The 27772-nt window shown below is 48.3% G+C and overlaps 1 protein-coding gene across 1 annotated transcript; it reads right to left on the bottom strand.

Moving 5' to 3' along the window:
- Positions 1–21499: 21499 nt before the first annotated feature.
- Positions 21500–26838, bottom strand: NXNL2 (nucleoredoxin like 2). The gene is given in 3 exon segments (XM_067041055.1): positions 21500–21920; positions 26027–26366; positions 26801–26838. Coding segments are annotated over 2 exon segments (726 nt in total). The 5' UTR covers positions 26332–26366; positions 26801–26838.
- Positions 26839–27772: the final 934 nt, after the last annotated feature.

Genomic DNA, 27772 nt, shown 5'->3' with positions numbered 1-27772 from the left:
GCTGTGGTTAGATTTCCTCAACCTGTGGAATTCTCACATGGTTTCTATTTTTTATTTTTAATGTAAAGGTAACAACTCCTCCACATCTGTTGGACAAAAACCAAGAAAGCCATTTTTGGGTCCTCTCTGAGATTAGTTTCAACACATCATGGTCAGTCATTGTATTTGCTTCCTATAGCTGCAGAAATAAAGTACCACAAACCTGGTGGCTTAAACAATAGCAATTTATACTCTCACAGTTCTAGAGGCCAGAAGTCCAAGATCAAGGTGTCAGCAGGGCTGTGCCCCCTCTGAAGTCTCTAGGGGAGGATCCTTCCTTGCCTCTTCCAGCATCTTGTTGTTCCTTGGCTTGTAGCCACATCCCTCAATATCTGTCTCAGTCTTCACATGGCCACCTTATCCTGGTCTCTCTGACTTCATGTGACTGCCTTCCCCCAGTGCATCCTAATGTTTTCTTTTAAGAACACCACTTATATTGGATTAGAGCTCACCCTGCTCCAGTATGATCTTATCTTAACTAATTACATTTGCAGTGATGCTATTTCCAAATAAGGTCACATTCTCAGGTACCAGGAGTCTTGGGGGAGGAGCACACATTCAACCCAACCCATACATACACAGTGTATAGAGAGTTTAGTACCTTCACTAAACTAAACCCACAACAAAACGAACCAGAAGGATATTTTGTGAAAGTTGGTGGACTGTGATGACAAGGCACATGTAATAGCTATCAAAGCTGCCTTTAATTCTACCTTTGTATCATCTGATCAGAAATCTGGGTTTTCTCATCTTCTGAAAACAGTATAAATTAAAAATTCCCTGCAGTGTGTACACAAACACATTCTGACATAAGGGAACTTTCTGGAGTGATGGAGATGTTCCATATTTCAGTGGTGTTTGAGTTGTACAGGTGTATGCATTTGTCAAAACTCATTGGATGGTTTAGATAAGATTTGTGAAGGAGAAAAAGAGAGAAGTGTAAAGTAGAAGTATGCATCATGAAGTGTTCTGGTGGAGTGAATGGATATCTGTAACTTTCTTTGAAATGCTTCAAAAAATGAGGTGGATCACAGCAATTCCACTCCTAGGTACCTACCCAAAAGAAGGGAAAGCAGGGACTTGAAAAGATATTTGTACACCCATATTTATAGCAGCATTATTTACAATAGCCAAGATATGGAAGCAACCCAAGTGTTCACCGACAGAGGGATGGATAACAAAATGTGGTATACACATGCAATGGAAAATTATTCAGCCTTAAACAGGAAGGAAAACATGTCACATGCTACAACATGGATGAACCTTGAGGACATCATGCTGAGTGAAATCAGCCAGTCACAAAAAGACATGTATGTGTATGAGGGACTCATATGAGGGACTCATATGAGGGACCTAGAGTAGTGAAGTCATAGACACAGAAAGTAAGACAGTGCTTAGTAGGGGGAGAGGGAATGGGGACTTAGTGTTTAATAGGGAAAGAGTTTGAGTTTGGGAAGATGAAAAATGTCTGGAGACGGACATTGTGGTGGTTGCACAGCCATGTGAATGTACTTAATGCGACTAAACTGCACGCTTAAAAATAGTTAACACTGTAAGTTTTATATTATGTGTATTTTGCCACAATTTAAAAATTTAAAAACCCAAATAAAGTATGGAGTTTAATTAATTAAAAATATGAGGTGGATCAATATGGAGATGGATGGTTAGATATGGAAAACAAAAAACAAAAACAAAAGAAGTTCAATATTGTTGTAGAATCCAGTGGTAGGAGTCTGGGTGCTCACTCTCAATGTTTCTGTATATTTGATGCTAAAATGGTAGGGAATCAGAGCAGCTAGAATGCTCTCAAGAGTGGGAAGTAAGCAGAAAGGAGCCAGAGCTCCCAGGACGTGGCCCTGACTTCCGGACTTGTGGTTGAAACAATGTGGCCATGATGATGAAGCTGGGCCAGGGCTGCTCCAGGTGCCCTGTGCCCCTGGGACTGAGGGGCATAGTCCTCACAGGAACCAAGATGTCACCATATGGGTATTTACTTCCCAATATTTGCATGGATGATGCTGTTCCATGCCAGCTGCAAACCCAGGTTCCCTGTCACCATAACACTTGTCCAGGAGAGATGATTAAAGCGGACAGTGGGGGCTCATTGGCCATCATTTCCAAAGATATTATGGCTGTAATTTGATGACTGACCTACTTTCCTACACTTCACTGAAGCCTGTCACTTCTTAGAAAGGGCCATAGCCTATCAGTACAATTGCCACCACCTCCCATCCTTTGACCATGACAGACATTAACAGTGGAACCCAGAACTCCATCCTACCATGTCTCAGGGTCATTTCAACACAGAGCTGTCAGCAATCACTAACGTTCAATGAAGACTGGCCTTCAAAATAGAAACTGTAGCCATCCTGAGGTCTAGATACTGGGTTCCAGAAGAGACAGGAAGCCAGTAAAATGTGCCCCAAGTGAGAAAGGGGCCAAGCAAGTTTCCACCCGTGCTGAAGCACAGGGCCATCGCTGCTCTGGGTGGTGGGGTAAGAGAAACAGAAGGCAGCTTCTGAAGCAAAGGAGGGAGAAAACGAATATTTACTTTGCAGGTACACCAAACATTTGGAGGAGCAAGGCCACATCTGACAGCTTTTCAACAAAGAACTTGCCTTTGTCCCTAAGCTGTAGCAGAAGCAAAGAAATGAGGTCCTAGAGAAAGTACGTCTGGGACAGAGGAGACGTCACCATAGGCAGTGAAGGGCTTTCACTCTCCATGACTCATCAAGCTTGGCCACAAGCTCGAGGAACCCCAGCAAGCATGGATCAGGTCAGCTACCACCCTGCGATAGAGGTTGCATCAGAAGGCTCTGAAATCAGACGCTTCTGCCATGTGGCCTTGCAGGAGTCACTTAACCTCTCTGAGCTTCAGTGTCCTGTCTGTGAAATGAGGAGCATGTGTCACGTGGCTGTTACGAAGGTTACATTAGTGATGCTTGTAAAACGCTTATCAATTGCCTGACAGACAGCGGTGCTCTATAAGAATGGGTGGTTTGTTGGTTGGTTAATTGTAATAGCAGTAGCTTTGTATTAGTAACAAGAACACCCATTACTATAATCCTCCTTCCCTAAGTGGCGGGTGAGGAATGGAACAGGCTGCCTTCCTGCAGCTCTTTGTGTGAAGCCACAGAGACTTCCCCCACTACCGGCTTCAGCCCCATGCTGGGCCAGGGAAGCCCTCTTCACTCCCAGAACCCGTCCCTCCCCGGGGTTTTTTATGGCAACATCCCTTTTTGGAGGGGAGTGTGACCCAGGTGCCCCTAAGCTATCCAAATCCTCTAAAGAAGTCAGTATGGCTGGATAAAAGAATGAGTTCTTGCCCAACAAGGTCACACACTTTTATATCACCCTCAGGAAAGTGTGTAAAGGCACATAGAGTATCCTGCCACTTTCTACTAAAGCGCTGACTGCTGCCTGTCTTTGGGAGCCGGGGTCACCCTCCCTGGCTTGGCTCACACAGGCTGTGGGTCCTCACAGTGCAGACAGTGCCTCCACCTGTCCCCCATCCCCACCTGCCTCCATTCTCCACTTCCTCCCCCTCCCCACCCGACCCCCTTCTATCCCCAGGGGGTGCCACTAAGGAAGGAACAGCACAGCATCCCAGGATCCACACAAGAAAATTATTGTAGACACTTCACTCCCATTGACACTGAGCATAGACGTCGCAGGGAGCGGCTTCCAGTACTGGAGACCCTCAGGGAGGCACTCAGTGAGACATGTGGCCTCCTTCTGGCTCCAGACACTGAATGCACCCGAGGAGGATCACCTGCACCCCCTGCTGGGCAGGGACCAAAAAAAGGCACACCCAGGACCAGGAGACCAGGACTGGCTGCCCTCACCTGTGAGCTGGGAGACCCTGGTTCCTCCCAAGAAGTTTCAGTGAGAGGCTTATCTGTCTGGGACATGCAGAAGACATGACAAATAGTGTGTGAGGGAGAAATCAGCTTGCAGTTTCTTTTAGTAATAGAAGAGGCTGTTCTCTGCCTGGGTTTTAAATCCATTCTTTTGTGCTTCAGGGGTCAGAGCATGGATTTTTTAAATTCAGAATTAGAATTAGTTTAATGCCATCACAGAAACCAAGTTTTATTCTCCCCTATCTCTCCCTCCAGCAATGGATTGGGAGCCAACACCTGCCTGGTGGCCAGACTCAGTCACTGGGCAGGAAGGACCCGTTCAGGAGAACCTCCTTACACTCCAGCCTCCTGTGCAGCTCTGTGCTCTCCTTGTCTGGCTCTGGGCTCCTCTCTCCACCACAGCTCCATGGAGGGTGTACACAGCCCTCACCCAGATGCACCCCTATCCCCTGGCCCCTCCACGTACAGGGTCACCGTGGGCTGTTGGCAGCAGTGCTGCACCCATCCCTGACCAGGCTGCCAGCAAAACTAAGAACAAAAACATGAGCTGCTGGAATTTTTCAGATCTGTTCAGAAATGGACTAGTCGTTCTAATTTAAAAGGAGAGAAAGGATAATCACAGAGAAGGGGGATCTCTTAACAAAAATAACAAAAAAAAAAACCTGCTGAGAAAATGACAAAATACTGCTTTTTATAAAGGCAAAGATGTGCTAGATGTCATGATAGGCACAAGTCATCTAGCAGAGATCTTCAACATGTAAAGACTAACCATTCTGAAGCATCAAGCTCTGGCTCAGTATTGAAGCAATCAGGTGATCGGTTGTATAAAGGGGGTGGAACTAAGAACATCCATGAATCTATAACTTTAGAGTTAAGGCTAATGTAGAACAGCCTCCATATAACACTGCACGATGAGGTTCTTATGTCACCTTGTATTCGTATTATTTTTTTACCTAAAAACTCTGAGGAAAAATTATCTTCAACTTGGAATTATAAATTCAGCAAAATATCAGTCATAAGTAAAAATAGACTAAAGACATTTTCATTCATATAACGATTCACAAAATTGACTTTTCTTGCACCTTCCTTAAGGAGCTACTGGAGATAATCTCTGGCAAAATTAGGAAGATAAGGGAGCAAAGAAACAGTGGGTCCAAACCAGGAGAGTAAGAGGAAGCTCCAGTATGAAAAATGTGCCACGGTCCTAGAGAGCAAATAGCCCAGATTTAGTGAGCTATAGAAGTATTTGGAAGCAAAAACTAATGGGGGAAAAGGAGAACAAATGGTAAAAATTAAACCTTTGGGGACAATATAAAAATATGTGAATAGAAAATTATACAAGTGGAAAAAAAGAAGCAATTACAAACTTCAAGAGAAACAAAAACTCCATAAAATAGGAAATGTTCACCTGGGACTTCAATGAACAATATTTACACAGCTATACTAGTCATGTAAATATTGATTATTGACCCAACTGTACTGGAAGAAGTCAGAGAAGACATGGAAGAAAATCTGATTATAGAAAGCCCATCAAAAATGCCTAAAATTGATCAAATCAAGAAACAGCAGTATAAGCATATTGTCTAGAAGCATGGAAGTGAGTATCAGAAGAAACAGCTAAACAGAAGTTTAAAAGTGACTGACCTCTGAAGAGTAGGGCTAGGTTTTAAGTGGTGTGTTTGGCTCCAAAAACTTAAGGAACTAGTTTCTCAATGGAAATCTTTGTGGATGTGTTGGGTTGTGTCTTTATTTGCAACATGCACACATCTGAGAAAGGACAGAGCTGTGTAACATACACATAATACAATGAAGAGGGAATTGCTTTCTCATTATTTTATTAACAATTTGGTGCTTAATGCCATATAAGCAGTGATGTTCACATCTCACTCATGGGAGACGGCTTGCAAACATGGCTGATAATTTTTGTCTCCGTATGTTCACACCCTCAGGCAGCCTTCTTCCACATTGACTTTGCACAGAGCCACCAGTGGAAAGACAGTAAATGTGATGCAAGCAGAGACTTGAACTGAGCTGCATCCGCTTGGCATCCCCAAATTTCCATGGGAATGAGCCCAAGTGAGCCTGCTAGGGGATTAATGTCTACAAGGAGCAGAACCAAGGTGCCCGGATGCCCACCTGCCCTCTAACCACAGATGCATGGAAAAGTCCAGAAGAGACCTCTGAGTTGGCCTAACAGGCTCTTAGACTTGTAAGCAGAAGAAAATGTGTTGTTGTTTTATGCCTCTAAATTTTGGGATGCTTGTCATGCAGCAAAAGCTAACAGTGCAATTCCCTCACTTAAACTGCTCTTTTAATGAGCAATTTAATCTTCCCCTTCCCCCCAAAAAGTCTCTTTCTTTTTAGAAAGATGTGGCTACAGAGTAGCAAAGAGCAAAACTCTCTGCAACTCAAATATTCTTCCAGAATCTAGGTGTGGGATGACAGAACCAGTGAGTGAGAACTGAGAGGGAACTCTGAGAAGAAGGGATTAACAGGAAAAGAAATCAGGGCCTCCTGTAAGGACATATGCCAAATGCCACAGGCTCACATTCACTGACACCAGCCACAACGCTTGTCATCTTGCCCGTGACAAGATGGCATCACCTCTAAAAAATAGAACCTTCCCAACTGTAGAGAAAATCTTATATGTCACCAGGTGCTCTGTGGAATAAAGTCCATTCAAAATATGCTTTTATTGACCTGGAAACAAGGCATTTGCAAATAAATGGATTAATAGGAGAGTTACCTCATTTAAAATCACCTGCATTCACTATTAAGTAAAAAAAAAAAAGAGTGGTACTATTTGCTTTGATTGTCTTTAACCGCACCTGCCCCCCATTGTGGAGCTCATTGATTAGGAACTGAGGACAAGCCCCATCCTGCACAGGCCTCCCCACTTCCGTGCTGTTCCAGTTGCCATCTGCCCTTCCCTGCAGGGCCTGAAGACAGAAGGTCCTCCAGAAGGGGTGGGCGATGGTGGGCCTGGAAGACTAAACTGTCAGACGGTGAAAGTCAGTGCATTAAAAGGCCAGTGTTGAGACTCGCACTAATTACAAAGGAGAAGATCACCTCCCAGAGGAGAAACCTGGCAGGCTCACCTGAACAGGTGATCCAAGTCGGCACCACCAGTGATGGGACACTGATGTCATGGGGCTCATGATACGATGCACTGAAGGAGATACTGTCGCATATTGTATTCTCGCCGAAAGGGCATGACCTAAATTGAATTGTGAGAAAACATCAGGCAAGCCCAAATTGAGTGACATGTGACAAACTCTGGCCATTACTCTTCAAAAGTCTGAAGGTCGTGAAAGACAAGGAAGGCAGAGGAACATTCTGGACTAAAAAAGACCAAGGACACTTGACAGCTAAATGTAACATGTGAGACTGGGCTGGGTCCTGGCCCAGAAGAAGACATCAGCAGAGCCATGGATGAAATTTGAATGAGATTGATGGACTTGTTCACAGTGCTGCGTGGAGGTGGATGAATGAGGTTGATGGACTTGTTCACAGTGCTGCGTGGAGGTGGATGAATGAGGTTGATGGACTTGTTCACAGGGCTGCATTGAGATGAAGTCCCTGGTTTGACCATCATCACATAACTATGCAAGATGCTAACACTAGAGGAACAGATGGGAAGTCTCTGTGCTATTTTTGCAACTTTAAGTGTCCAAAGTCATTTCAAAATAAAAAGTTTTAAATTTTTAAAATAAAATCTCTTCAAAATTTAACAAGAAAAAAGAAGAGAGGAGAAGAGGAGGGGGGGAGGGAGTAAGAGGAGGAGGAGGGCAGGAGAGAAAGGAAGAGGGGGAGGAGGGGAGCCATGTTTAGCTGCATTTTATCTACTGAAGAAAAGCGAAGAAAGGCCAGCTGACACCCAGAGACATCGGAGTGCTGGGCTATGGAAAGGCAGCATCAGTGGGGTGGTAATAGGAAGGGACAGAGACCACCTGTGTGTATCCCCCAGCTTTGCCTTCTGACAGGGACAAATGTGTCACATTTGCCAATATGCCCAAACCTTGATGTTCTAAAAGTACCCCCCCAACACGCATACATAGCAAGAAATTCACTCTTTGGTCCCCGCCCTGAAATGACTGTCGGTATGACATGGACTTGGATTGCCCACCCACCACCTGCAGGGCCTGGCTCTGTGTAGGCGAGCCCTCTGCCCCATCCACCACTGTCCTCTGCTGCCCCAACAAGCTGGATGCAACTCACCTCTCTGGAGCTCCTTGAGGAGGTCCCCTTAAAGCCCTGGACTCTAGGCTCCCTCCATGCATTCCAGGTTCTGAGGCTGACCCTCTAGGCTGGCTTCTGGCACTGAAGAATTCAAGAGATGTGCTCTGTGTGTGCCACCCTGACGGTGGAGTTGGCTTCCAGCGCAGGGACCGCGAGGGGGCAGTGTGGACACGTCACAGGCCAGCCCTGCAACATCCTCGGTCTGCCTCCAGACTTCCACACCTGGAAGCCAGGAGAAAGGAACCACACTGATGTGCTGGCCAGTGGTGGGACTGCAGGTTGTTTCTATTCTCTTTCTGTCCTTTTTTTTTTTTTTTAAAAAAAATTTATTTATTTTTATTTATTTACTTTTGGATGCTTTGGTTCTTTGCTGCTGTGCACGGCTTTCTCTAGTTGTGGCAGGCGGGGGCTACTCTTCGTTGCGGTGCCTGCGCTTCTCATTGCGGTGGCTTCTCTTGTTGCAGAGCACGGGCTCTAGGCATGTGGGCTTCAGTAGTTGTGGCACACAGGCTTATTTGTTCCACGGCATGTGGGATCTCGAACCCACGATCCCTGCATTGACAGGTGGATTCTTAACCACTGCGCCACCAGGGAAGCCCTCTGTCCTTTTTTGTATCTTCCAAATTTCCTATAATTAATAAATAACTTTCATGACCAAATCATGGTCAATAGAGGTCCATTTCTCTTTTTGCATCATGTGTACCCACATTTTTCAAATTCACACCTTCCTCCTACAAAGACCTTGGGCAGGGCCATGGGCACTCCAGACACCACCACCCCCAACCCCCCCAGCAAGGGGAGCCACACACCAGAGACGTACTGTGCCAGGCTCTCCTGGTCCACCGGGGTCCGGGACCCCCTCCCTTAGCCAAGGAGGCTCCATACCCTGTGTCTAGTTACTTTCATTGTAACTGAATCCATTTCCCCTTATGAATTAAAAACACCTGCCCTTTGCATTCTCAGGACTTTTCTAGGGACTATTCCACCCCTAATTTTCCTTCGGAGCGATCAGTTCCCAAATTCTTAGCTGTTTTAAGTGATGCCTTACAAATTTCCCAACTTCCACCTCAGTTGTGAAGACAAGGCTGAACTCAGAGCCCCATGGGGACTGGATGGGCAGTGGTGGCCATACTAGGGACGGCCCAAGGCTCTGACAGCAGCCGCCTATGCAGCAGCCAGCCCTGTACTCAGGGTCACCGGGGTCCCCCCAGGCCCCGCGTTCTCCTTGAGGCCTCACACAAATAGACTTCCCCAATGTCCTTGTAGAGTGTCTGTGCCCCTGCCTAGGGAAGCACCACAGACACTCCCACACCAGCTGGTCTTGTGGGCTCTCGGGGGTGGGAAGCAGCAAAAGGTTCGCCCACCGCACCCGGCCTGGAGCCCCCGCACCACACGATGCCCCCCGGGCTCGCCTGCACACCCCATCCTCGTGCAGGAGATGACAGCTTCACTGCGGGACACAAGGTGTGGCCTCAGACCCACGTGGTACTGAGCAGACAGCCAGCCCTCTTCCTCATACGCAGGCAGCGGCTGGGTCCCCTGCACTTTCAGAGCCAAACCCACCACATTTCTCCTCAGAAACAACACAGTATTGTCACAGAGACTGTGTTCAGGCCAACTCTTACTTTAAACTATAACTCAGACCTCGGGGCTGCAGTAAGCCGTGCAAGTGTGAGGAAAAGCCATTAAGAGCAGAAATAAGCATAAAGGAAAAGAAATGGGGAGTCAATTCTTCACCCTAAGGCCAAGAATTGTTCAGAAATCCACGCAGTTCAATCTCTCACTTTGTCCAGGACTCTGACAGGTACTCCCCCTCGTGGTGCAACATTTATGTGTTTCAACATGTTTCTGCACAATTATCTCCTTCCCCTCCTCACCCCGCCCTCCTCCATCCTCCCCTCCTCCCACCCCCTCCCCCATTTGCTCTCCCTCACCCTCCCTCTGAGACCATCCTTCTCTCCTACTTCCCTCTGTGCCTTCCGCCCCAGGCCTCGAGCCCCAAGGCTCCTGCTCTCCTTTCCGTCCGTCCTCCTACCCCCTGCCTCCCACAGCATCTCAGCTGCCCCTGGACTATCAAATGAGGGTCATGAGGCCCCTACCTCAGCCTCTGCCCAGGAGGTCTCTGCCACAAGCCTGGATGCAGGACACATTTCAGGTGGGAAGATGGGAAACCCCACCTACCGCTAGGTGGAGAGACGGCTGACCCCTCTTTGTTGGAAGTTCTTCCACATGGCCAGGTCGAGAGGAAGCCGTTCATGGAGACCTTCTGGCAGGGGCATGGCAGGGCAGGGTCCCGGGGAGGCCCACGGCCTCAGGTGCCTGCACCTACAGAGCCCCAGAGAGAGCAGAGGTCACCTTGCCTCCTGCTGCCCAGGACCTCCAAGCTGCCCACAGTCCCACAAAGAGCAGACCTCTGCCTTGTATCCCATTTCTGCGGGGACCCCTCCCTCGCAAGAAGGTGTGAGTTGAATAGAATCCTTCCAGGGCACCTGGGACTATTCCATGCACTTCAGCCAGGAGCCGCCAAAATGAGAAAGGAGGAGCCAGCTGCTGAAGCGAGTGTGAAAGTCGAGAGACCCAGGTTCGTCCCAGTCCCACCTGTGGTTCCCACTCAGGAGGGCCCAGTAGGTGGCGACGACATCCCAGGCCAGGGGGCACAGGTGTCGTGCGGTGGTGGCGGCGGGTGGAAGGGCTCACTCTTCAACACAGCATGCTCCCTCCCTCACCTGAATCACAAGAATGAAAGGGGAGCTTAACACAACACAGCATCCTCCCTCCCTCACCTGAATCACAAGAATGAAAGGGGAGCTTAACACAACACAGCATCCTCCCTCCCTCACCTGAATCACAAGAATGAAAGGGGAGCTTAACACCAAGTCTTTTGGTAATCTTTTTTTTTTTTGCGGTACGCGGGCCTCTCACTGTTGTGGCCTCTCCCGTTGCGGAGCACAGGCTCCGGACGCGCAGGCTCAGTGGCCATGGCTCACGGGCCCAGCCGCTCCGCGGCACGTGGGATCCTCCCGGACCGGGGCACGAACCCGTGTCCCCTGCATCGGCAGGCGGACTCTCAACCACTGCGCCACCAGGGAAGCCCCTATGTTAACTTTTTAAAGAAACTAAAAAACTGTTGTACAGAGAGTCTGCATCCCCTTACACCTCCAGCAGCACTGTGAAGTTTCCAGTGTCTGCAATCCTCCCCAACCTTGTTACTAACCATCTGTCATCTATTACAGCCAGCCTGGTGGCTGTGAAGAGGTATCTCACAGTAGTTTTGATTTGCAGTTCTCCACTAATGAGTCACGTTAGCACCTTTTCATGCACTAATTGACCATTTGTATATCTTCTTCGGAGAAATGTGTCTACAGATCTTTTGCTCTTTTCATTATGGTAAAATACTCCAAACAGAAAATGTACCACCTTAACCACTTTTAAGTGTATAGCTCAGCAGTGTTAAGGATATTTACACTCTTGTGCAATAATCTCCAGAACTTTTCATACCCATTAAATGACAACTCCCTGTTTCTCCTTTCCCCAGGCCTGGCAGCCTCTACTCCACATTCCATTTACGGGAGTTTGACCGCTTGCTTGTAGGTACACTGAGTAACTTACATTTCCCCTGGTAGCATGATCCTAGGTAAACAATTTCCATTTTATTATGGAACTCTCCTGGGCATTGACCTCTCTACAGGAGCATTTCTCAGACGTTACCCAAGACATCAAGGGGATTTCAGATTTCAAGATTAAGTCCTTCAGTCATAAGGGCAGTTTCAACTCATGCCTTATAACAAGCTAGTCATTGCCCCTCAAATGGAAATTTTCTAGTCCAAAGTCCCAATAGATGTCACTGGGTGGCACTCATGGGCTTTTATCGTAAGCCCCAGTCTACACCTGATACAAGGCTACTGACTCTACAGAGAATTTGTTCACATCAGCACTCCAACCACTACTCTATACTGTTTGAAATTAACAACCTGTGAGGGCTCGAGCATCTTATTGGTTCCCATCAACATGTCCAATCAATACTACCTGAAGGACAGATGTACCTGCCTTCTGTTTTACAGTTCGGGGGTGGGGGCGGGGGAGGAAATATCCATCTCCACCACATATGCAGATAAAAGAGATGTAGCTACTTCACAAAAAACCTATGCAGACATGCCCAATTTTGTCCAAATCTTCACCTTAATCCATCCACCCTTGCATTCCTGACTACAGGACTTCACCAACAGGTTTTTGCTTTACAATACCAAATAGGGGAAGTGCCCCCCAGCCAGACATTATGCCCATGCCCAGAAAGCATTTAGGTGAAGGAGACACAACTTGTTCACATTTATGTTTTACATCCCAAATTTCATCCAAACTTCCGCTTTGTCAACACCTGTGGTCCTATATTCTCTCTGTGTAATTATAGCACCTGTTGGGACTCCACCAATGGGTTTTGGTACCATGGTCCATGGGCTCCCGTGTCACAGAGTCCCAGAGACTTCCCTGCCCCTGACCATCTTATATTCATGTGCATTTGGCGTTGGGTCACCAGCAGGGGACTGAACCAAGAAACCCTGGCCTTTTTGTCACTCTTTCTCTTGATTCAATTGCTGGACCATCACCCCATGTGATTGCAGGTATGGTTTCCTGCTGCCATCTTTGACTTGGGCCTTTCCAAACTCCTCCAAGCTAGAGTAAATAAAGCAGCTTTGTTGAGGGCCCTTTGATGTTGGGGAACCAGCAGGGACTCCTGTTGATCCAGTCATCCTCTGAGAATGCTGCAGAAGACCTTTGTTTGGACCATTAACAGCTGCTTTATTCACCCCATTTCTTCATAACTTCAGGATTTCCACTCCAGGGCACAAGTCCCTTGACTCTCTCTCCCCTCATCTATCCGCCTTCCCTTGGCCATCAGTCTAGCCTTCTTTGTCATGTGTTGCTTCGACACACATTTTTCCTTTGGAAATGGCTCTGAGACTACAGGCTGTAATTTGAGTTGGGCCTGCATCTGGATACTCAGCACATCTTCCAGTGGGGGTCCTGAGACACGAGGCTATAGTTCCCTGGCCACAAGCTAAGCTTGGCCTTTCTCTTTCTTTGTAGCTCTCACATAGAATAATAACCAAGGGATTGTATCTTTTGTTCTTTCCATATTATTTTGCATTTCCTTACAGATCCAGTGAGCCAACTGCCCAGAATTTAGATCCATCATCTCTAAATTCCATTAGTCACTTGCCTTCAGTAACTGACCTCAGCACAGCAGCTGCTCCATACCAGGGGTAGAGACCCCATGGCCACTCAGGAGTCAAAGCTTCCTGTTCCCCGCCCTTTCATCCTTTCTCCCGGCAAACCACGTTTTTCAGTGATTTGGGTAATTTCAGTGATTTCAGCTAATTCCACTTTTTCCTGACACTAACTCGTCTGTTGCCACCCCGGCTGGTATACTACAATTTGATTCTGGCACTAAATACCCAGAGTTAGCACTTACCCCACAAGTTAGAAGGCACAGTCCCCAACAAGACTTCCCTTGCTTCAGAGGCCAGCTGCACTTTGGAGTTTCCCAAGCCACCCATACTTCAGTCCAACTGATTACCAATCCCATGTCTTCCCAACGACCCCCGCAGGTCTGGTAATTCACTAGAAGCTCACAGAACTCAAAACAGTGCTATGCTTCTGATTAAGTTTTATTATAAAGGATACAGATCAGGAACAGCCAAATGAAGGGAAGCATGGTGTGAAGTCTGGGAGGGTCCCAAACACAGATCTTCTGTGTACGCTTCCTGTACATCAAGCTACTTCATCTCCCACCACATCCACATGTTCACCAACCAGGAAGCACCACTGAGCTTTGGTGTCCAGAGTTTTTGTTGAAGTTTTATGCCATCAGCATGAGCAATTGAATCTCCAGCTGCTCCTCTCCCCCTGCCCCGGAGATTTGGGAAGTTTGGCTGATATTATGGGGCTCAAAGCCCCAACCCTCTAACCACGTGGTTGGTGTTTCTGGCTTAGCCACCCCATCCTGAAACTATCTATGGGTCTATCAGGAGTCACCTCATTAGCATAAATTCATATGTGGTCCAAGGGCTCATTAACGATAAGACACTCCTATCATTGAGGAATTTCTAAGGGTTTAGAAGCTCTGTGCCAAGATCCCAGGACAACGGCTAGACATATCCTTTATTATACAACAGATACTTACCCCTAAACCCAACCAGAGGGTCTCCAGCCTTGGACAGAGGCTGTCCAAGAAGGCTGCTGCCTCAGCCCCATGCCCCAAGGGAAACAGCCCTCCACCTGAACCCCCGGCTGGCATTGGTCACACTCCCCTGGCCTGATGCCCACTTTCCTCATGGTAAGATTCCATTTACCTCCTTGAGGTTGTTTCCTGCATCCAGGTTCTAATCATCATTGGCTCCAAGAAGGAATGGGGTGGTATCTTCTCCGTGTCCTGACCCTGTCCCCCAGGCCCCACTGTGGATGTCCCAATGACTCCTTTCTCAGGGACCATCTCTGCAGGTCACTGGGATGAGAGAATCTACCCTCACTGGGGGCACACGTCGCATCCCTCTGTCTCTGGACACCTACTCACTTTTCCATCTGTTCAGTGAGAAGAGACCACTTAAGTCTGTAAGGCAGAATCAGACATGGCCACGTGGCCAGGAGTCCAAGTCGGGTGCCCTGTAACCAAGCTCTCACCACCCATTTAAAACCCCTGCCCAAGTGTCCTGTGACGGGGAAAATATTTCTCTGTGACTAGACATGATCTGGCTGAGGTCTCCGTGGAGATGTGTGTGGGTGCTGTTCGATTCTGCAGGAATCTATGGCCTGCAGCTCCGTGGCTTGCCAGGCAGCAGTTTATTTGGTGGAATGTTCCCACATGCTCAAGGCTAGACTTGGCGGCACCACCAGATGGGACAAAGCCCTTTATGAATATTACAGGACAGGACAGGACTAAATCTGCTGACCTGGGAGTTAGCTGCTGAGTTAATTCGACCCTGGCTTGGAAACAACAGCTCTGCCATGGCAACCTCCACTTCACGTGGCGGGTCCCACTCACCCGCACTTGCACCCAGGTTACCGAGGCAGCTGACAGCCTCAGATGGTGGGAGGACAGAAAGAGGGTTTCAACCAGCAAGAAAACACTGGTTCCAAGTCTGCTGGCTAGCTCAGCGGCCTCTATGCTTTTGCCACCTGCAGGCCTCAGTGCAAGTCTATACCGGAGGTCCTTCCCCACACACTTCCAGTTTCAAAGCTCTGAGCATTTAAAGACATTGAGCCAGCACTGGGTTCCTCTAGTTAAACTTGGCATTCTCTGGAGCTAACAAATGAATAATAGTATTGATCGTAATAATAGCCGACACTTACATAATATTTACTATGTACTAGATGCTGTTTTTAGAAGTTTGTGTGTATTGTTAATCCATTTAATCCCCAACAGCCTTACGAAAGAGATGTGATCATCTCTCCACTTTACAAATGAGGAAGTTGAGGCCTGACAAGGTGAGCAAAGGCACCTAAGAGGTTTGATCTAAAGAAAGGATTTAACCCCAGCACCATACTCTCTATTCACCGAAAGAAAAGAACACTTTGAAAAGCACAAAATAAGCAAAACCTAGTCACCCCTTATGAAAAGCTGTCCTGTGCACACTGCACTGGAGGGTGGATGACACCCCAGATGGGCACCAAAGTCTGCAACCTGCAGAGTCTGCAGATGCAGGTGGCACGTCACTGTGCATGGCAAGATACAGGGGCACAAAATGAGCAATCTTGTATATGAATATCTCTGCAAATAGCCTCAATAAAATATGAACAAATTTAATTCGAATGCTCATTAAAATAATAATAAACCGCGGCCAAGTAGGATTTACCCCTCAGGAATGCAAGGATAATTCAAATTAGGACATCAATTCACACAGTTCACCACATTAGTAAGGCAAAGAAGAAAACCACATAATTATCTGCAGAGAAGCTAAAATGGCATTTTAGAAAATTCAGCATCCATTCCTGATTAAATTTTTTTAAAACACTTAATAATAAGTGGATATTTTCTTATTATGATAAAAAAGAATCTTAAACCAAAAATAAGTACCAATCTTGATAGTGAAATACCAGAAACATTCTCATTAGGTATCCGCTTTTATTAAATGTTGATTTAAGGTGAGAGAGGAACACAAGAGCTGAAAATTGTGAAGAAGAAGAAGACAAAGCCATCATATTGGAAACTGATGCCACCATGTGCTCAGGAAATCCAGACACAACTTAGCAACCATAATAAAAGCCATAAGGTGGCTGGTGACAATCACATGCTAGAGGAGCTTCTTTTCTATGTATAGATAAAAACCAGGTTGAGGGAGGGGGAAAAAAAGGAAGAGATCTCTCTTTACAAAGGCAACAGCCAACAAACACATGTGTAAAGAAACAAGACAGATGCAGGGCTGTGCAGGAAGACTCCAGCAAGAGACAGAAAACAAACAAATAAATTTGCGGTATGCGGGCCTCTCACTGTTGTGGCCTCTCCCGTTGCGGAGCACAGGCTCCGGACGCGCAGGCTCAGCGGCCATGGCTCACGGGCCCACCCGCTCCACGGCATATGGGATCTTCCCGGACCGGGGCACGAACCCGTGTCCCCTGCATCGGCAGGCGGATTCTCAACCACTGCGCCACCAGGGAAGCCCTTAATCTTTATTTTTAACATGGACAGTCTTTACTTTTGGTCAAGAGACAGAGATGCTCTTTTCTTTACTAATTAAAGCAGATGAGATGTACAATGTATGTTTGACAGGCCACAAATAGGCTGTTTTAGTTAGCATAAAATTCAAGTTAACCACTGCGCCACCAGGGAAGCCCAAAACGTTTTTTTTTAATTATGGGAAAACAAAAGATGGAACAATAAGAAATGTTTGGAAGCTCTAAAAGTGAGAGGGGGCAGTGGTGGCTGCCCTTACAGGCCCACACACCCGGAGGATCCTGGCCAGCACTGCGGAAGTGGGAACCAACTGGTTTACAGCCGGAAATCCTAAAGGCCTGGGACCCTCAGCTCCAGACACCCCGTGAGGTAGACACACGGCACCTACGAGGGCTGTGCAGTCTGTTCATGAAGTCATCAGACCCTAGATTCCCTCCCCACCCCGTTGCCCTTGGTGACCCACCTCCTCTCCCAGAGGTGACCAGTGGGTTCTCTTGGTGGGAGAGACACAGCTGAAGGAGTGGTGCCAAAGTGAACTCAGGGATACCAGGTGAAAATATGTGCTCCCTGCCATCCCCCAGAGTCCTGGCAGCCAGTCCTCTGCCTGCCAACAGGGGATGGGAGGATGTTTCCTGACCCATGTGACCAGCCCAGGAGGAAAGTCTCACCAACAAAATGGCCCAGCAAGATCACTCTAAAGGGGAACTCAAAGTTGCCAAGCCCACTGGCGTTCCACTTAGTTCCCCCAACCCCACTGGTGTCCCACTTAAAAGACAAGAATATACTGCTTTCATGGAAGTAGAACAAAATACTATTAAAGAAGGAGAGAAAGGAAAGGATGGAAAGACTCAGAAAACACGTGTGGTGTTGTGCATGGTGTGTAGTGTGTATGTGGTGCATATGTAGTGTGGTGTTGTGTGTGTGTGTGTGTGTGTGTGTGTTCTCTCAGTGGCTGCCCTGCACAAGCACACAATCAGCAACATGTTTTCTCAAGTGAAATTGCTGAGGAGAGACCTTCCGGGGTTTGCACGTGGTTCTTGCACAGAAGTGAGTGGCTGGACATTCTCAGCCTGCAGCGAATACTGCCTACTTATCAGGCAGCCTGGGCATGAGAAAAGATGCCACAGTTATGAGCTCGGTGTAATGATGTCAACAAATTTAGTACAAAGACACCTCTTATAGCAGTGCTTCTCTAAAATCAGTGCACACACGGACACCCGGGAATCCTGATGGAATGCAGGGCTAGAGTGGGGCCACAGCTGTGGTCTGAGTGTGCCCCTAAAATTCACATGTTAAACCCCTAACCTCCAATGTGATGATACTTAGAGGTGGGCCTTTGGGAGGTGATTAGGGTTAGACAAGGTCATGAGGGTGGGGTGCCCCCCCCCAGTGGGATTAATACCTTTATAAAGAGATGTCAGAGCTCTCCACGGGAGGACACAGTGAGAAGCCAGCTGTCTGGAAGCAGGAAGACAGCCCTCACCAGCAACCAATCACACAGCACCTTGGTCTCGGACATCAGCCTCCAGAACTGTGAGAAATAACTGTCAGTGTATTTTGTTGTGGCGGCCAGAGCTGACCACGACAGCCAGGACGCTGCATTCCTTGTTCGCCCCAACCCAGATTTATTGCTGTCAACAATCATACTGCTACTGGCGGTCCAGGACAACACAAGGGTCTCCAGGTTGCAGGATAAAGATGGGAATCAACGAGTACTCACAGGGAAAGTACTGGTGGGTGACTTTAGTGGGACACATACGTGTAGCACAGCATCGACAGTGGCTTTACCTCTGGATGATAGGATTTTCCCATCTGTTTTTTTCCACAGTGAGCATGTTTTGCTATGTAATACAGTGGCCAAAGGCACTTGTAGAAATAGCAAACAGCTCCATAGTTCTCTGATAGAAAGCTGGATATACTCTGCCTGGAGAAAAATTAACTGTTAGGGATGTTATAATAAGTAAAAAAATATATATCTTCTGGTAACAGTAATACCGTAAAGGACACATTACACTCCCAGCCTGAGCCACACCCTCGGGGAGGAGGCATGTGCCCTGCAGGGTTGGTGCAGCTGTGGGGTAACCTCTGTCTGGGACCCCTCTTTGCCTTCAGGTGCCAAATGACCACACATGCAACCCTGTGCAGCTCCCAAGCCCACAGCAGCACGCTGCTCCAGCCCCCGGGGTCAGCATGCTGCTTGGGCTCCCTCATGGCAGCTAATGAGCATGTTTACCAGGAGGGACATATCTCCACTTTTTAAGGAGTCTGGTTGTGGTTAACACACACACACACACACACACACACACACACACATGCGCACATGGTTTGTGGACTTTACACCTGCAGGAGAGGCCCACCCCCCCCTAAGATTGTGTGATTAAAAATACCATAATCAGATCTTAAATGTTTTCATCACAAAAAAGCAATGGTAACGATGTGATGTGATGAAGAGGGTAGCTAACACTATGGTGCTGGGGAAAATACCATAATTAAGTGAATAAACCATCTCTTGTTTTGGGAAGAAAACTGCATTTTTACACTTTATTTCCGGGGCAAATAATGACCAGGTTAGCTCCATCAAATATGTCCTTCGTCAACCCACGGACCCCAATGACGCTGGGTCTCAGTCTCAGTGGAGAGAACTTGACTAATGGGGGGCTGGGGGGAGAGCAAAGTGAATGCGCCATGGAGTCCCCAGCCCTGCTCTAATTAAGCCAACGATGTGGTCTCACCCTCATGCACTCAGCTCTCATGCTCTGGGTTTAGCAGAGCAACCAGAGGCTTTCTTCACTTTTTGCCCAGCACTGCTCCACAGAGGGCCTCGTTAGGGAAACATGGGGATTCCTGTGTCCTACAAGGGACAGCTTTGCTCCAAATTCCCAGGAGGGACCCAGCAGGCCAAGTGGGTCAGCAGATGGGTACCAGGCTAAAGGTGGCTGCCTTGTATTTCACGATTCCAATTGTGTGGGTCAGAATGCAGCTGGCCGTCTCCAGCAGGCCGGCCAATGAGAGGAGAGGCTCAGGAGCTCGTAACTGACACCGCACACAGCCCTCTTGCTATCAGCAAAGATATACACTACTACATATAAAATAGGTAACCAACAAGGACCTACTGTATAGCACCGGGGACTCTACTCAATATCTTGTAATAACCTATAATGGAAGAGAATGTTAAAAAAAGAATATGTATAGTTATATATTGAATATATATGTATAACTGAATCGCTTTGTTGTACATCTGAAACTAACACAACATTGTAAATCAACTACATTTCAATAAAAACTAAAAAGAAAAAAAGATTATGTGTGAACTTTCGTTTACCTGGATCAATCAGCATCTTTTAGAAGATGTGGAGGTTTGATTGTGAAGATGTGACTATGCAGCCTTGAAATTTTCTTTTCTTTCTAAGATACTGTGATGCTATTAAAAGCAAGTGTAAGAAAACAAAGAGAAGAAAAACATCCCAAGAAGACTCATAATTAAACACTATCAAAAGAGTCACGTACCAAAATGTTCATTGCAGCTCTATTTACAATACCCAGGACATGGAAGCAACCTAAGTGTCCATCAACAGATGAATGGATAAAGAAGATGTGGCACATATATACAATGGAATATTACTCAGACATGAAAAGGAACGAAACTGAGTTATTTGTAGTGAGGTGGATGGATGGACCTAGAGACTGTTATATAGAGTGAAGTAAGTCAGAAAGAGAAAACCAAATACCATATGGTAACACATATATATGGAATCTTTAAAAAGAAAGAAAAAAATGGTCAGAAGAACCTAGGGGCAAGATGGGAATAAAGACGCAGACCTACTAGAGCATGGACTTGAGGATATGGGGAGGGGGAAGGGTAAGCTGTGACAAAGTGAGAGAGTGGCATGGACATATATACACTACCAAACATAAAATAGATAGCTAGTGGGAAGCAGCCGCATAGCACAGGGAGATCAGCTCGGTGCTTTGTGACCAGAGGGGTGGGATAGGGAAGGTGGGAAGGAGAGAGATGCAAGAGGGAAGAGATATGGGGATATATATATATATGTATAACTGATTCACTTTGTTGTAAAGCAGCTACTAAAGCAATTATAGTCCAATAAAGATGTTAAAAAAATAAAATAATAAAATAAAATAAAATAATAAAAAATAAGAACTATCCCCTTTGAAAAACCGAACAGTGTTTGAGAATGGTATTTCTCGAGTGCTTCACTCTCCTCGTCAGGGCACTTGGTTTGCCAGGAAAAAGAAGGAAATCAGAGGGCTCCAGGTGGAAATAGGTTTGTTTATTAAAGCAAATAGATTCTGCAAACTTTAGTAATAAATATACTTGTGAAAGCATATCATTAAAATAAAGGCATGTCCAGAAAATGTATCAATAAATATGCTATTTCACCTGAAGAGCCTGTATAGATACATGTTTTGCATAGATTTCCAATAGCTCAATGTGAACACACTTAAGCTCATGTGAAGAAAGCTATGCTAAGAATAACAAAAATGACTACAAACAAGGTTTCAGGGAGGGCGCTCCCTGAGCAATATTTTCTTTCCATCACAGCTGAGTGCTTCTGCTCTGAAGGAAACCACCAGCATCGAGAAAGGAAACAGGATGCTCCTCTTCTCTGTCCTGTTCACGCTGCAGCAACAGGAGTGACACACACCTGTCCAGGTCCCCGGAGATCCCCCCAGCTCAACCGGAGAAATTCTGGAAGATGTCAGCTGCCTCCACCCAGTTCTGGAAGCAGGCCAGCCCCCGCCCCCGGATCTGCTTCCGCCCTTTGTCAGTGATGACGTCCCCGCTCGGTTTCACGATCACAAGCCCGGGGATGGCCATGATGTGGTACCTGGTCCTCAGCTCACTGTGGGAGAGAAGAGGGCGACCGAGGGGTGGTGTGGGACAGGCCAGGCTGCTGCACGCCTGCAGGGACCAGCGCCTCCACAGTGCCAGCTGAGCCTGCAAAGCCTTAGAACCCAGCCTGCCCGGTGAGCCCTCCCACTGGGCTGAGGATGCCTTTGGGCTCTTTTCTTCTTGCTGCTGGCTGGGTCCAAGACAGTGCTGTCGCAGAGGAATGTCAGCAGTGATGGGACTGTTCTGCATCTGTGCTGCCCAATGTCACAGCCACAGCCGCATGTGACTACGGAGCACTTGGAATCTGGCTGGTGAGCCTGAGGAACTGAATTTGGGGTTTTAGTTAATTTTATTTATTTATTTATTGGCTGTCCTAAGCGGCTTGTGGGATCTTAGTTTCCTGACCAGGGATTGAACCCCAGGCCACGGAAGTAAAAGCACTGAGTCATAACCAGTGGACTGCCAGGGAATTCCCTGTCTTAGTCAGTTTTAAATTTAAGTAGCCACATGTGGCTAGGGGCTGCCAAATTGCACAGTGCAAATTTAAACCCACAAATAACCCAATAAATTTGTATCCCTCCTACATCTCAGGAGGTTTAAATACATCAGGTAGGTATAATAGCAAAAGTTAAAATTCCATGAGTTCTAGATAAATACAAAGGCTTACTAGACTTTCTGCCTTACAGATTCACTGACACACCGATTAACATTATGGGTGAAACATTTTACTGTCACGTGTAACCCCTTGAGTGACCATTTCACAAAATTATTTGATTCATTTAAGGAAAGGAGCTTCTGCCTTCTTAGTTTTGCAAGTCTCCCCATAACCTTCACAGGGATTAGTACCCTCAAGACAGGACAGCTGGGTGAAAATCCCTGTCCTGTTACCACAGCCAGCTTGCCAGGGCCTCACATTAACTGTAGTCTGATTTCCCTCATCTGTTGCCCTCAGGGTTGTAAAACTGAGTGAAAGGAAAAATGCACTTGAGACCCTCCTGTTACTAAATCTCCCCCGTGATGACTCCATCAGGCCCTTCCTGCTGCTTTCCAGTATCCAAGGCCAAGACAAATCTTAATTCAAGCAGGAAAAAAAACACAGTATCTACACCCAATGGAGAGAAAATATTGCCTTGTTTTCAAACATCTATGAAATGGTGACAAAACCAGCCTTGTTCTCAGTCATAAAGGGATCTTACTATATTTCAAATAATCAGTGATACACAGACCACTTAATGACATAATGGAATGGGAAACCAATAAGCAATAATTTTTGGAATCAGTTAACAACTAAATAACCATATATTATATATGAAATCATAATGTCCATATACTATGGGTCCCAAGCTATAGATACAATTAGACACAGAGAGTTATGTCTTACACACTCTTATCCAAAACTAAAAGGCCTCTATATAGCCGAGTTCTGCATTTCATTCAAGAAGCTAGAAAAACAATGATGAAGCAATTACAAGGAAAGTAGAAAGAAGGCAAAAGAAGACTGAGGACAGAAATCACTGGACAAGGAAATGAATCAACATGGGGTGAGCAACAAAGCCAAACCCGATCCTTAGACTAAAAAACAGAGCAAAGCTCTACCAAGATTGAGAAGGAAAAAGGGATGACACGGGGATATCAGGAACCAGGTGGGGCTTTGAGGAGTGAGAAGGAGGTTTGAAGACAGTTCATTGCTCCAGCTTCTTTTCAAAGAGTCACCCAGTGTGGGTCCTCAAATCCCCACCCTGGCAGCCTCTGCTTGGGGACAGCTGTAACCTTGGAACCATGCGGGAAAGACACATAACAACGCTCCTCCCCCCAAATCATCTCCATCTCCTCTGGGCACTGTGTCCAGAGAGAACAGACCAAGCCTCAGAGAGGAAAGAGCCTTGTTGCTGGGCAGAATGAAGTGATAACTCTGAGAATTTTAACCATTTTGGGGAAATCTGAGAGCCCATCTCCTCCTCGCTCTGTGTGCAGTTGCAGCATTGGCTCCCTCCCTGCACCTAAAGCAGCACATCCTTATCCCTGGCACAACTGCTTCTGGGTTGCCATGGCAACTTCTGTCTCCAGTCTCTTTCCATCTCAGCCACCAGCAGACCATTACCGAGCAAATCTCGCTACTTGCTCCGAGCATCCATCAAACAAGTGCCCTGCAGGCACCAAGCACTGAACAATGTCGGGTCCAACATTAGAGACTACAGAGACACGCCCCCCCCCCCCCCCCGCCCCGGACACATACCCTTAGCACAGGGAGTAGCACTGGCTCAAGCTATGGAGGGCATAGGCCTCTGGGGTCAGACATGCTCCCAGTGTCCCCAGGGGCACAAAGGAGGAGGAGCTACTAGGCAGAGAAGCGGGGGCTCCAGGGTTGGAGGATGCAGCATGTGTATGACCTGTGGAGGTTAAAAAGTCTGTGGAGTACTCCAGAACATCAGTTTTCCAGTCTGGCAGAACACAGGTGGAAAGGGAAGAAAACAAGGTGATCGTGGGTCAAATGCTGGAGGGGAGTGTGCGAGACAAGGACTGAGTGAGTCTCACATGTCAACCAGCAAATGACAGAAATTCCTGCTGGCAAAGTCAGAAGCTGTTACTTGGCTCTTGGGCCCATAACAAAGGGAAGGAAGGCAGGACAGAACCTGGTCTTCGATGCTGTCCCCCCCTCAGGCCTCTTGCCTACCTGCACACAGGCATCTGGGCTGGACCTGAGAGCCCACCCTTGGCCCACGTTGCCCCTAGCTGTAGGGACGTCAGTAAACATCTGCCTCTCTAGGTCGGGTCTTGTATGCTGGCTGCACTGGACAGCCAAGATCCACGTGACCTTGAGGACAGGTGAGTGGCTCTAGGCATTCTCTTCCTGCAGGTGCATCTGCAGTGGCACCTCCAGCCATGCCTGGGGAAACCCCAGGTGGGAGGGGGGGGTGTGTGGGTTCTGTGGTGATCTATGTCCTCCTGAGCCTCAGGCTGGTCAGCAGAAATCCAGTGGAGAGCAGGTGATGTGCTTTGGCCTCTGAGGGAAGACAGCCTGGGGTCTCTCACCATGACTGGTTGGTGATGACGGTCCTGGACCCATCTTCTCACAGCACCAAGCAGATGCCGTGCTCTGCGCAAATTAAGAACTTCCGAAAAGGCCTCTTGGAGGCTTCCTACATTCTTTAGTTCTCCTTGGTGGCAGCTATTTCTATTTTTGCTCATGATCTGATTCCAAAATGCAGGCTGGGATAAACAGAATTTAGGGCCTAGCTCCAAGAAGTTCCCACAGAATACCGCATTTCTTAACTTATAAATTGCAATGACAGGATTAACAAAGTTCAGTCTGGAAAGGGGGAGGCACAAGGAGCTAACTCCCCCCCAAAGAAACCCCCCTCCAGATTCCTCCAAGGTCAGGCTGGCCAGCCTGAGCTGGCCGAGTGCAGCTGCCTGTGCCCTGAACATCTCAGCACCTGTAGTGGACTGAATGGGCCTTGACCAGATAAGGCTTCCCTCCGGGAAGTGGAGGGAACACGGCAACCCTCCCCCACCCCACTCCTAGGCAAGGTTGTGCTGAGGCTCAGTGTCCCCTGGGAGAGGAAGCCGTAGCCGAAAGGACAGGTTCCAGAGCCAGGAGTACCAGTCCCTGTTCCTCAAAACCATGAAATGGGAAACAGACACAAAGTCCTGGTACGCAAGCAGCTGACAACGCTCTGAATTCGTGCACCAACGCAGTCCTCATCTGTCCTGTGAGGTATCATTATACTCGGAGATTGAATACCTTACCTACAGTCACCCCATGAATAGGTCCCACAGCTGGGCTCTGCCCAGGGCCTGAGCTTATTACTACCACTGTCACTCTGTCACTTTCAAAACTAAGTATGTTCTTTCAAAAGCTGTGTATAACTTGAACGCTAAGCAAATCAAAAATTTTACAACCACCACTAGATGTGAAGGTATATGAATCCTTCTGCCAAGTAAATCATGGGCATTTGGATGCATCATCGAAGACTTTCCTAATCCTGCTGTGAGTGAGGCCTCAGGAAGTAGGCACCCCCCCTCGAGGGCCTGGGCCTCACCTCTTCCTCGGCATCACCAAAAGCATGTGCTGGGGGAAAGTGACTCCTCCAGGGAACTTTCCAAATTTAGCTTCCATTTTTAATTGTTTAATTCCACTTTTAATTGAAAGAAAGCCATCTCAGAATAATTAATTTGGGGGGGGAATGCCACAACTGAATATTAATCCCCATAGAAACGAAACACATGATGCTGTAAAACAAAACCCAGAAATTCACCTCCATATTTGTTAAGGGATGGTGGTGTAATGCACTTTGTGAAGAGCAATAAACCCTACATGTGGACTCTTAAACCAGAGGAGACCCCAACATGCCAGAAAATCAGTGCCTGTGCCCCCCTTCCCCCTTCCCCCCCCCCTCCCCCCAGGCACCATGCAGCTCCCGCATGAAGTCCAGCATCTCCTGAGCGCTGCCGTTGGCGGACACAAAGACCACCTCGAAGGGCGCGGACGGCCGCGCCTGGTCCACCAGCTCCGCGTAGAAGTCTCAGAGCAGCGGCGTGAAATCGCGGCTGGGCGCGCACCGGCCCCCGGCGAAGTACAGCGCCACCACCTTGTTCTGCAGCGCCGCCTCGGCCTCCACCCACGTGCCGTCGTAGGTCACCAGGCGCCGCCCGCCCAGCACGTCCACCATGGCCGGGAGCCGGGACAGCTGCGGCGGGAGGACACCTGCCAGGAGACGCGGGGCGGTGAGCCGGGGCGCACGGACACCTGCGGGAAAACGAGGCGGAGGAGGGGCGGCAATGAGCGCAGGAGGCTGATCACCTGCAGGCGGACAGTAACCTGCGGGCCGGTGGCGGTCACCGTCCGCTTGCAGCCAGCCGAAGGGATCGGCTGGCTCCCTTCGCACAGCCGGTCACCCGGACCTCGGCACGGGCCTGAGCCTCGGCCTCCGGCTGGAGTAGGGGCGTCCGTACTGGGGAGAGGGGGGTACACTCACAGGCAGCCGCGACCCCAGACGCAGCGGCCGTAGCAGCGGCACACACAGCACCCGCCTCCAGGGAGCCGAGGGGGGCCCCGCCTGGGTGCCCCGCCCCCGCCCCTCCTGCCCCCGCGTCCCGCCCCAAAGCCCTCCTCTGCAGCCCCCTTCACTTCCCACCCACCTGCGCAGCTCTCGGTCGTGCGCGGCAAGCCTTCTCCGCGCTCCCGGCGACGCGCTCTTCTCCCCCCTCTCCCTTGCCCTCCCCCTCCGCACCCTCCCCTGAGCCCCGCCTGTCGCACCCTGGCCACAGGTCCCGCTGGCGCTCGCCCCACCCCGCGCTCGGTCGCTCCCCGCCTGCCCCAGGGGTCCCGGCGACCCGCGCGGGAGGATAAGAGCGGTTCCACCTTTAAGGGGTAGGGACCCGCCGTTGGGGACACCTGGGCCCTGTTCTTTCCTGAGGTTTGCCCCGAAGCACTGCGCTCGGGCTGGGAGAGTCCCTGCAAGAAACTGGAGGCGGTTCTTAAAGAATGTTTTATTCCAGAACCGGAGTATTACTGTGCCCGGCACTGGGATTCAACCGCGAGCAAAATAGTTTCAACTCCCTGCCCGGAATGGGTGAGGCACTCGCGCGGGGCGCAGAATTCAAGGGAGTTAGAGCCAAAAAAATTCAGTGATCAAGATAAATAGTATTCGGATGCAATATTTTAAGTTTTCAAAATTAATGCAAAAAAAAAAGTTAGTGGTGAACAAAACACCAAATATGTGAGTAAGGACAGGATCCCACCCTGCCCTCGGACGCTGACCGCGCTCCTCTCGCCCTAAGTCCCGGCCCACGCCCTGCCTCGCGGAGTTTATATTCCCGTGGGGACAAGAGAAAAACAAAGGTGAATAAGGAAAACAGAATGCGTGCGATGGAGAGAGAAGGGAAGGGAAGCGAAGCGGCACGAAATGAATGAGCGACAGTGAAGGAGGGGTCGCGGACAGAAGAGACGCGAGCTCCCTCCCAGCCGCTCGCTGTTCCCGGTTCTCTCCGCCACCCACCCCCATCCCCGCTTCCCAGTGAAATGGGACGAAAATGCGCAGACACTGTTCGCTACTAGCCAGGGCTAAGGGAAATTCTGTCGGAGGACTGATGCTGTTCCATGAAGCGCGC

This window comes from Kogia breviceps, chromosome 8 (genome assembly GCF_026419965.1).
Source record: "Kogia breviceps isolate mKogBre1 chromosome 8, mKogBre1 haplotype 1, whole genome shotgun sequence".
NCBI classification, from domain to species: Eukaryota; Metazoa; Chordata; class Mammalia; order Artiodactyla; family Physeteridae; genus Kogia; species Kogia breviceps.
This window is presented reverse-complemented; position numbering and strand designations above follow the sequence as displayed.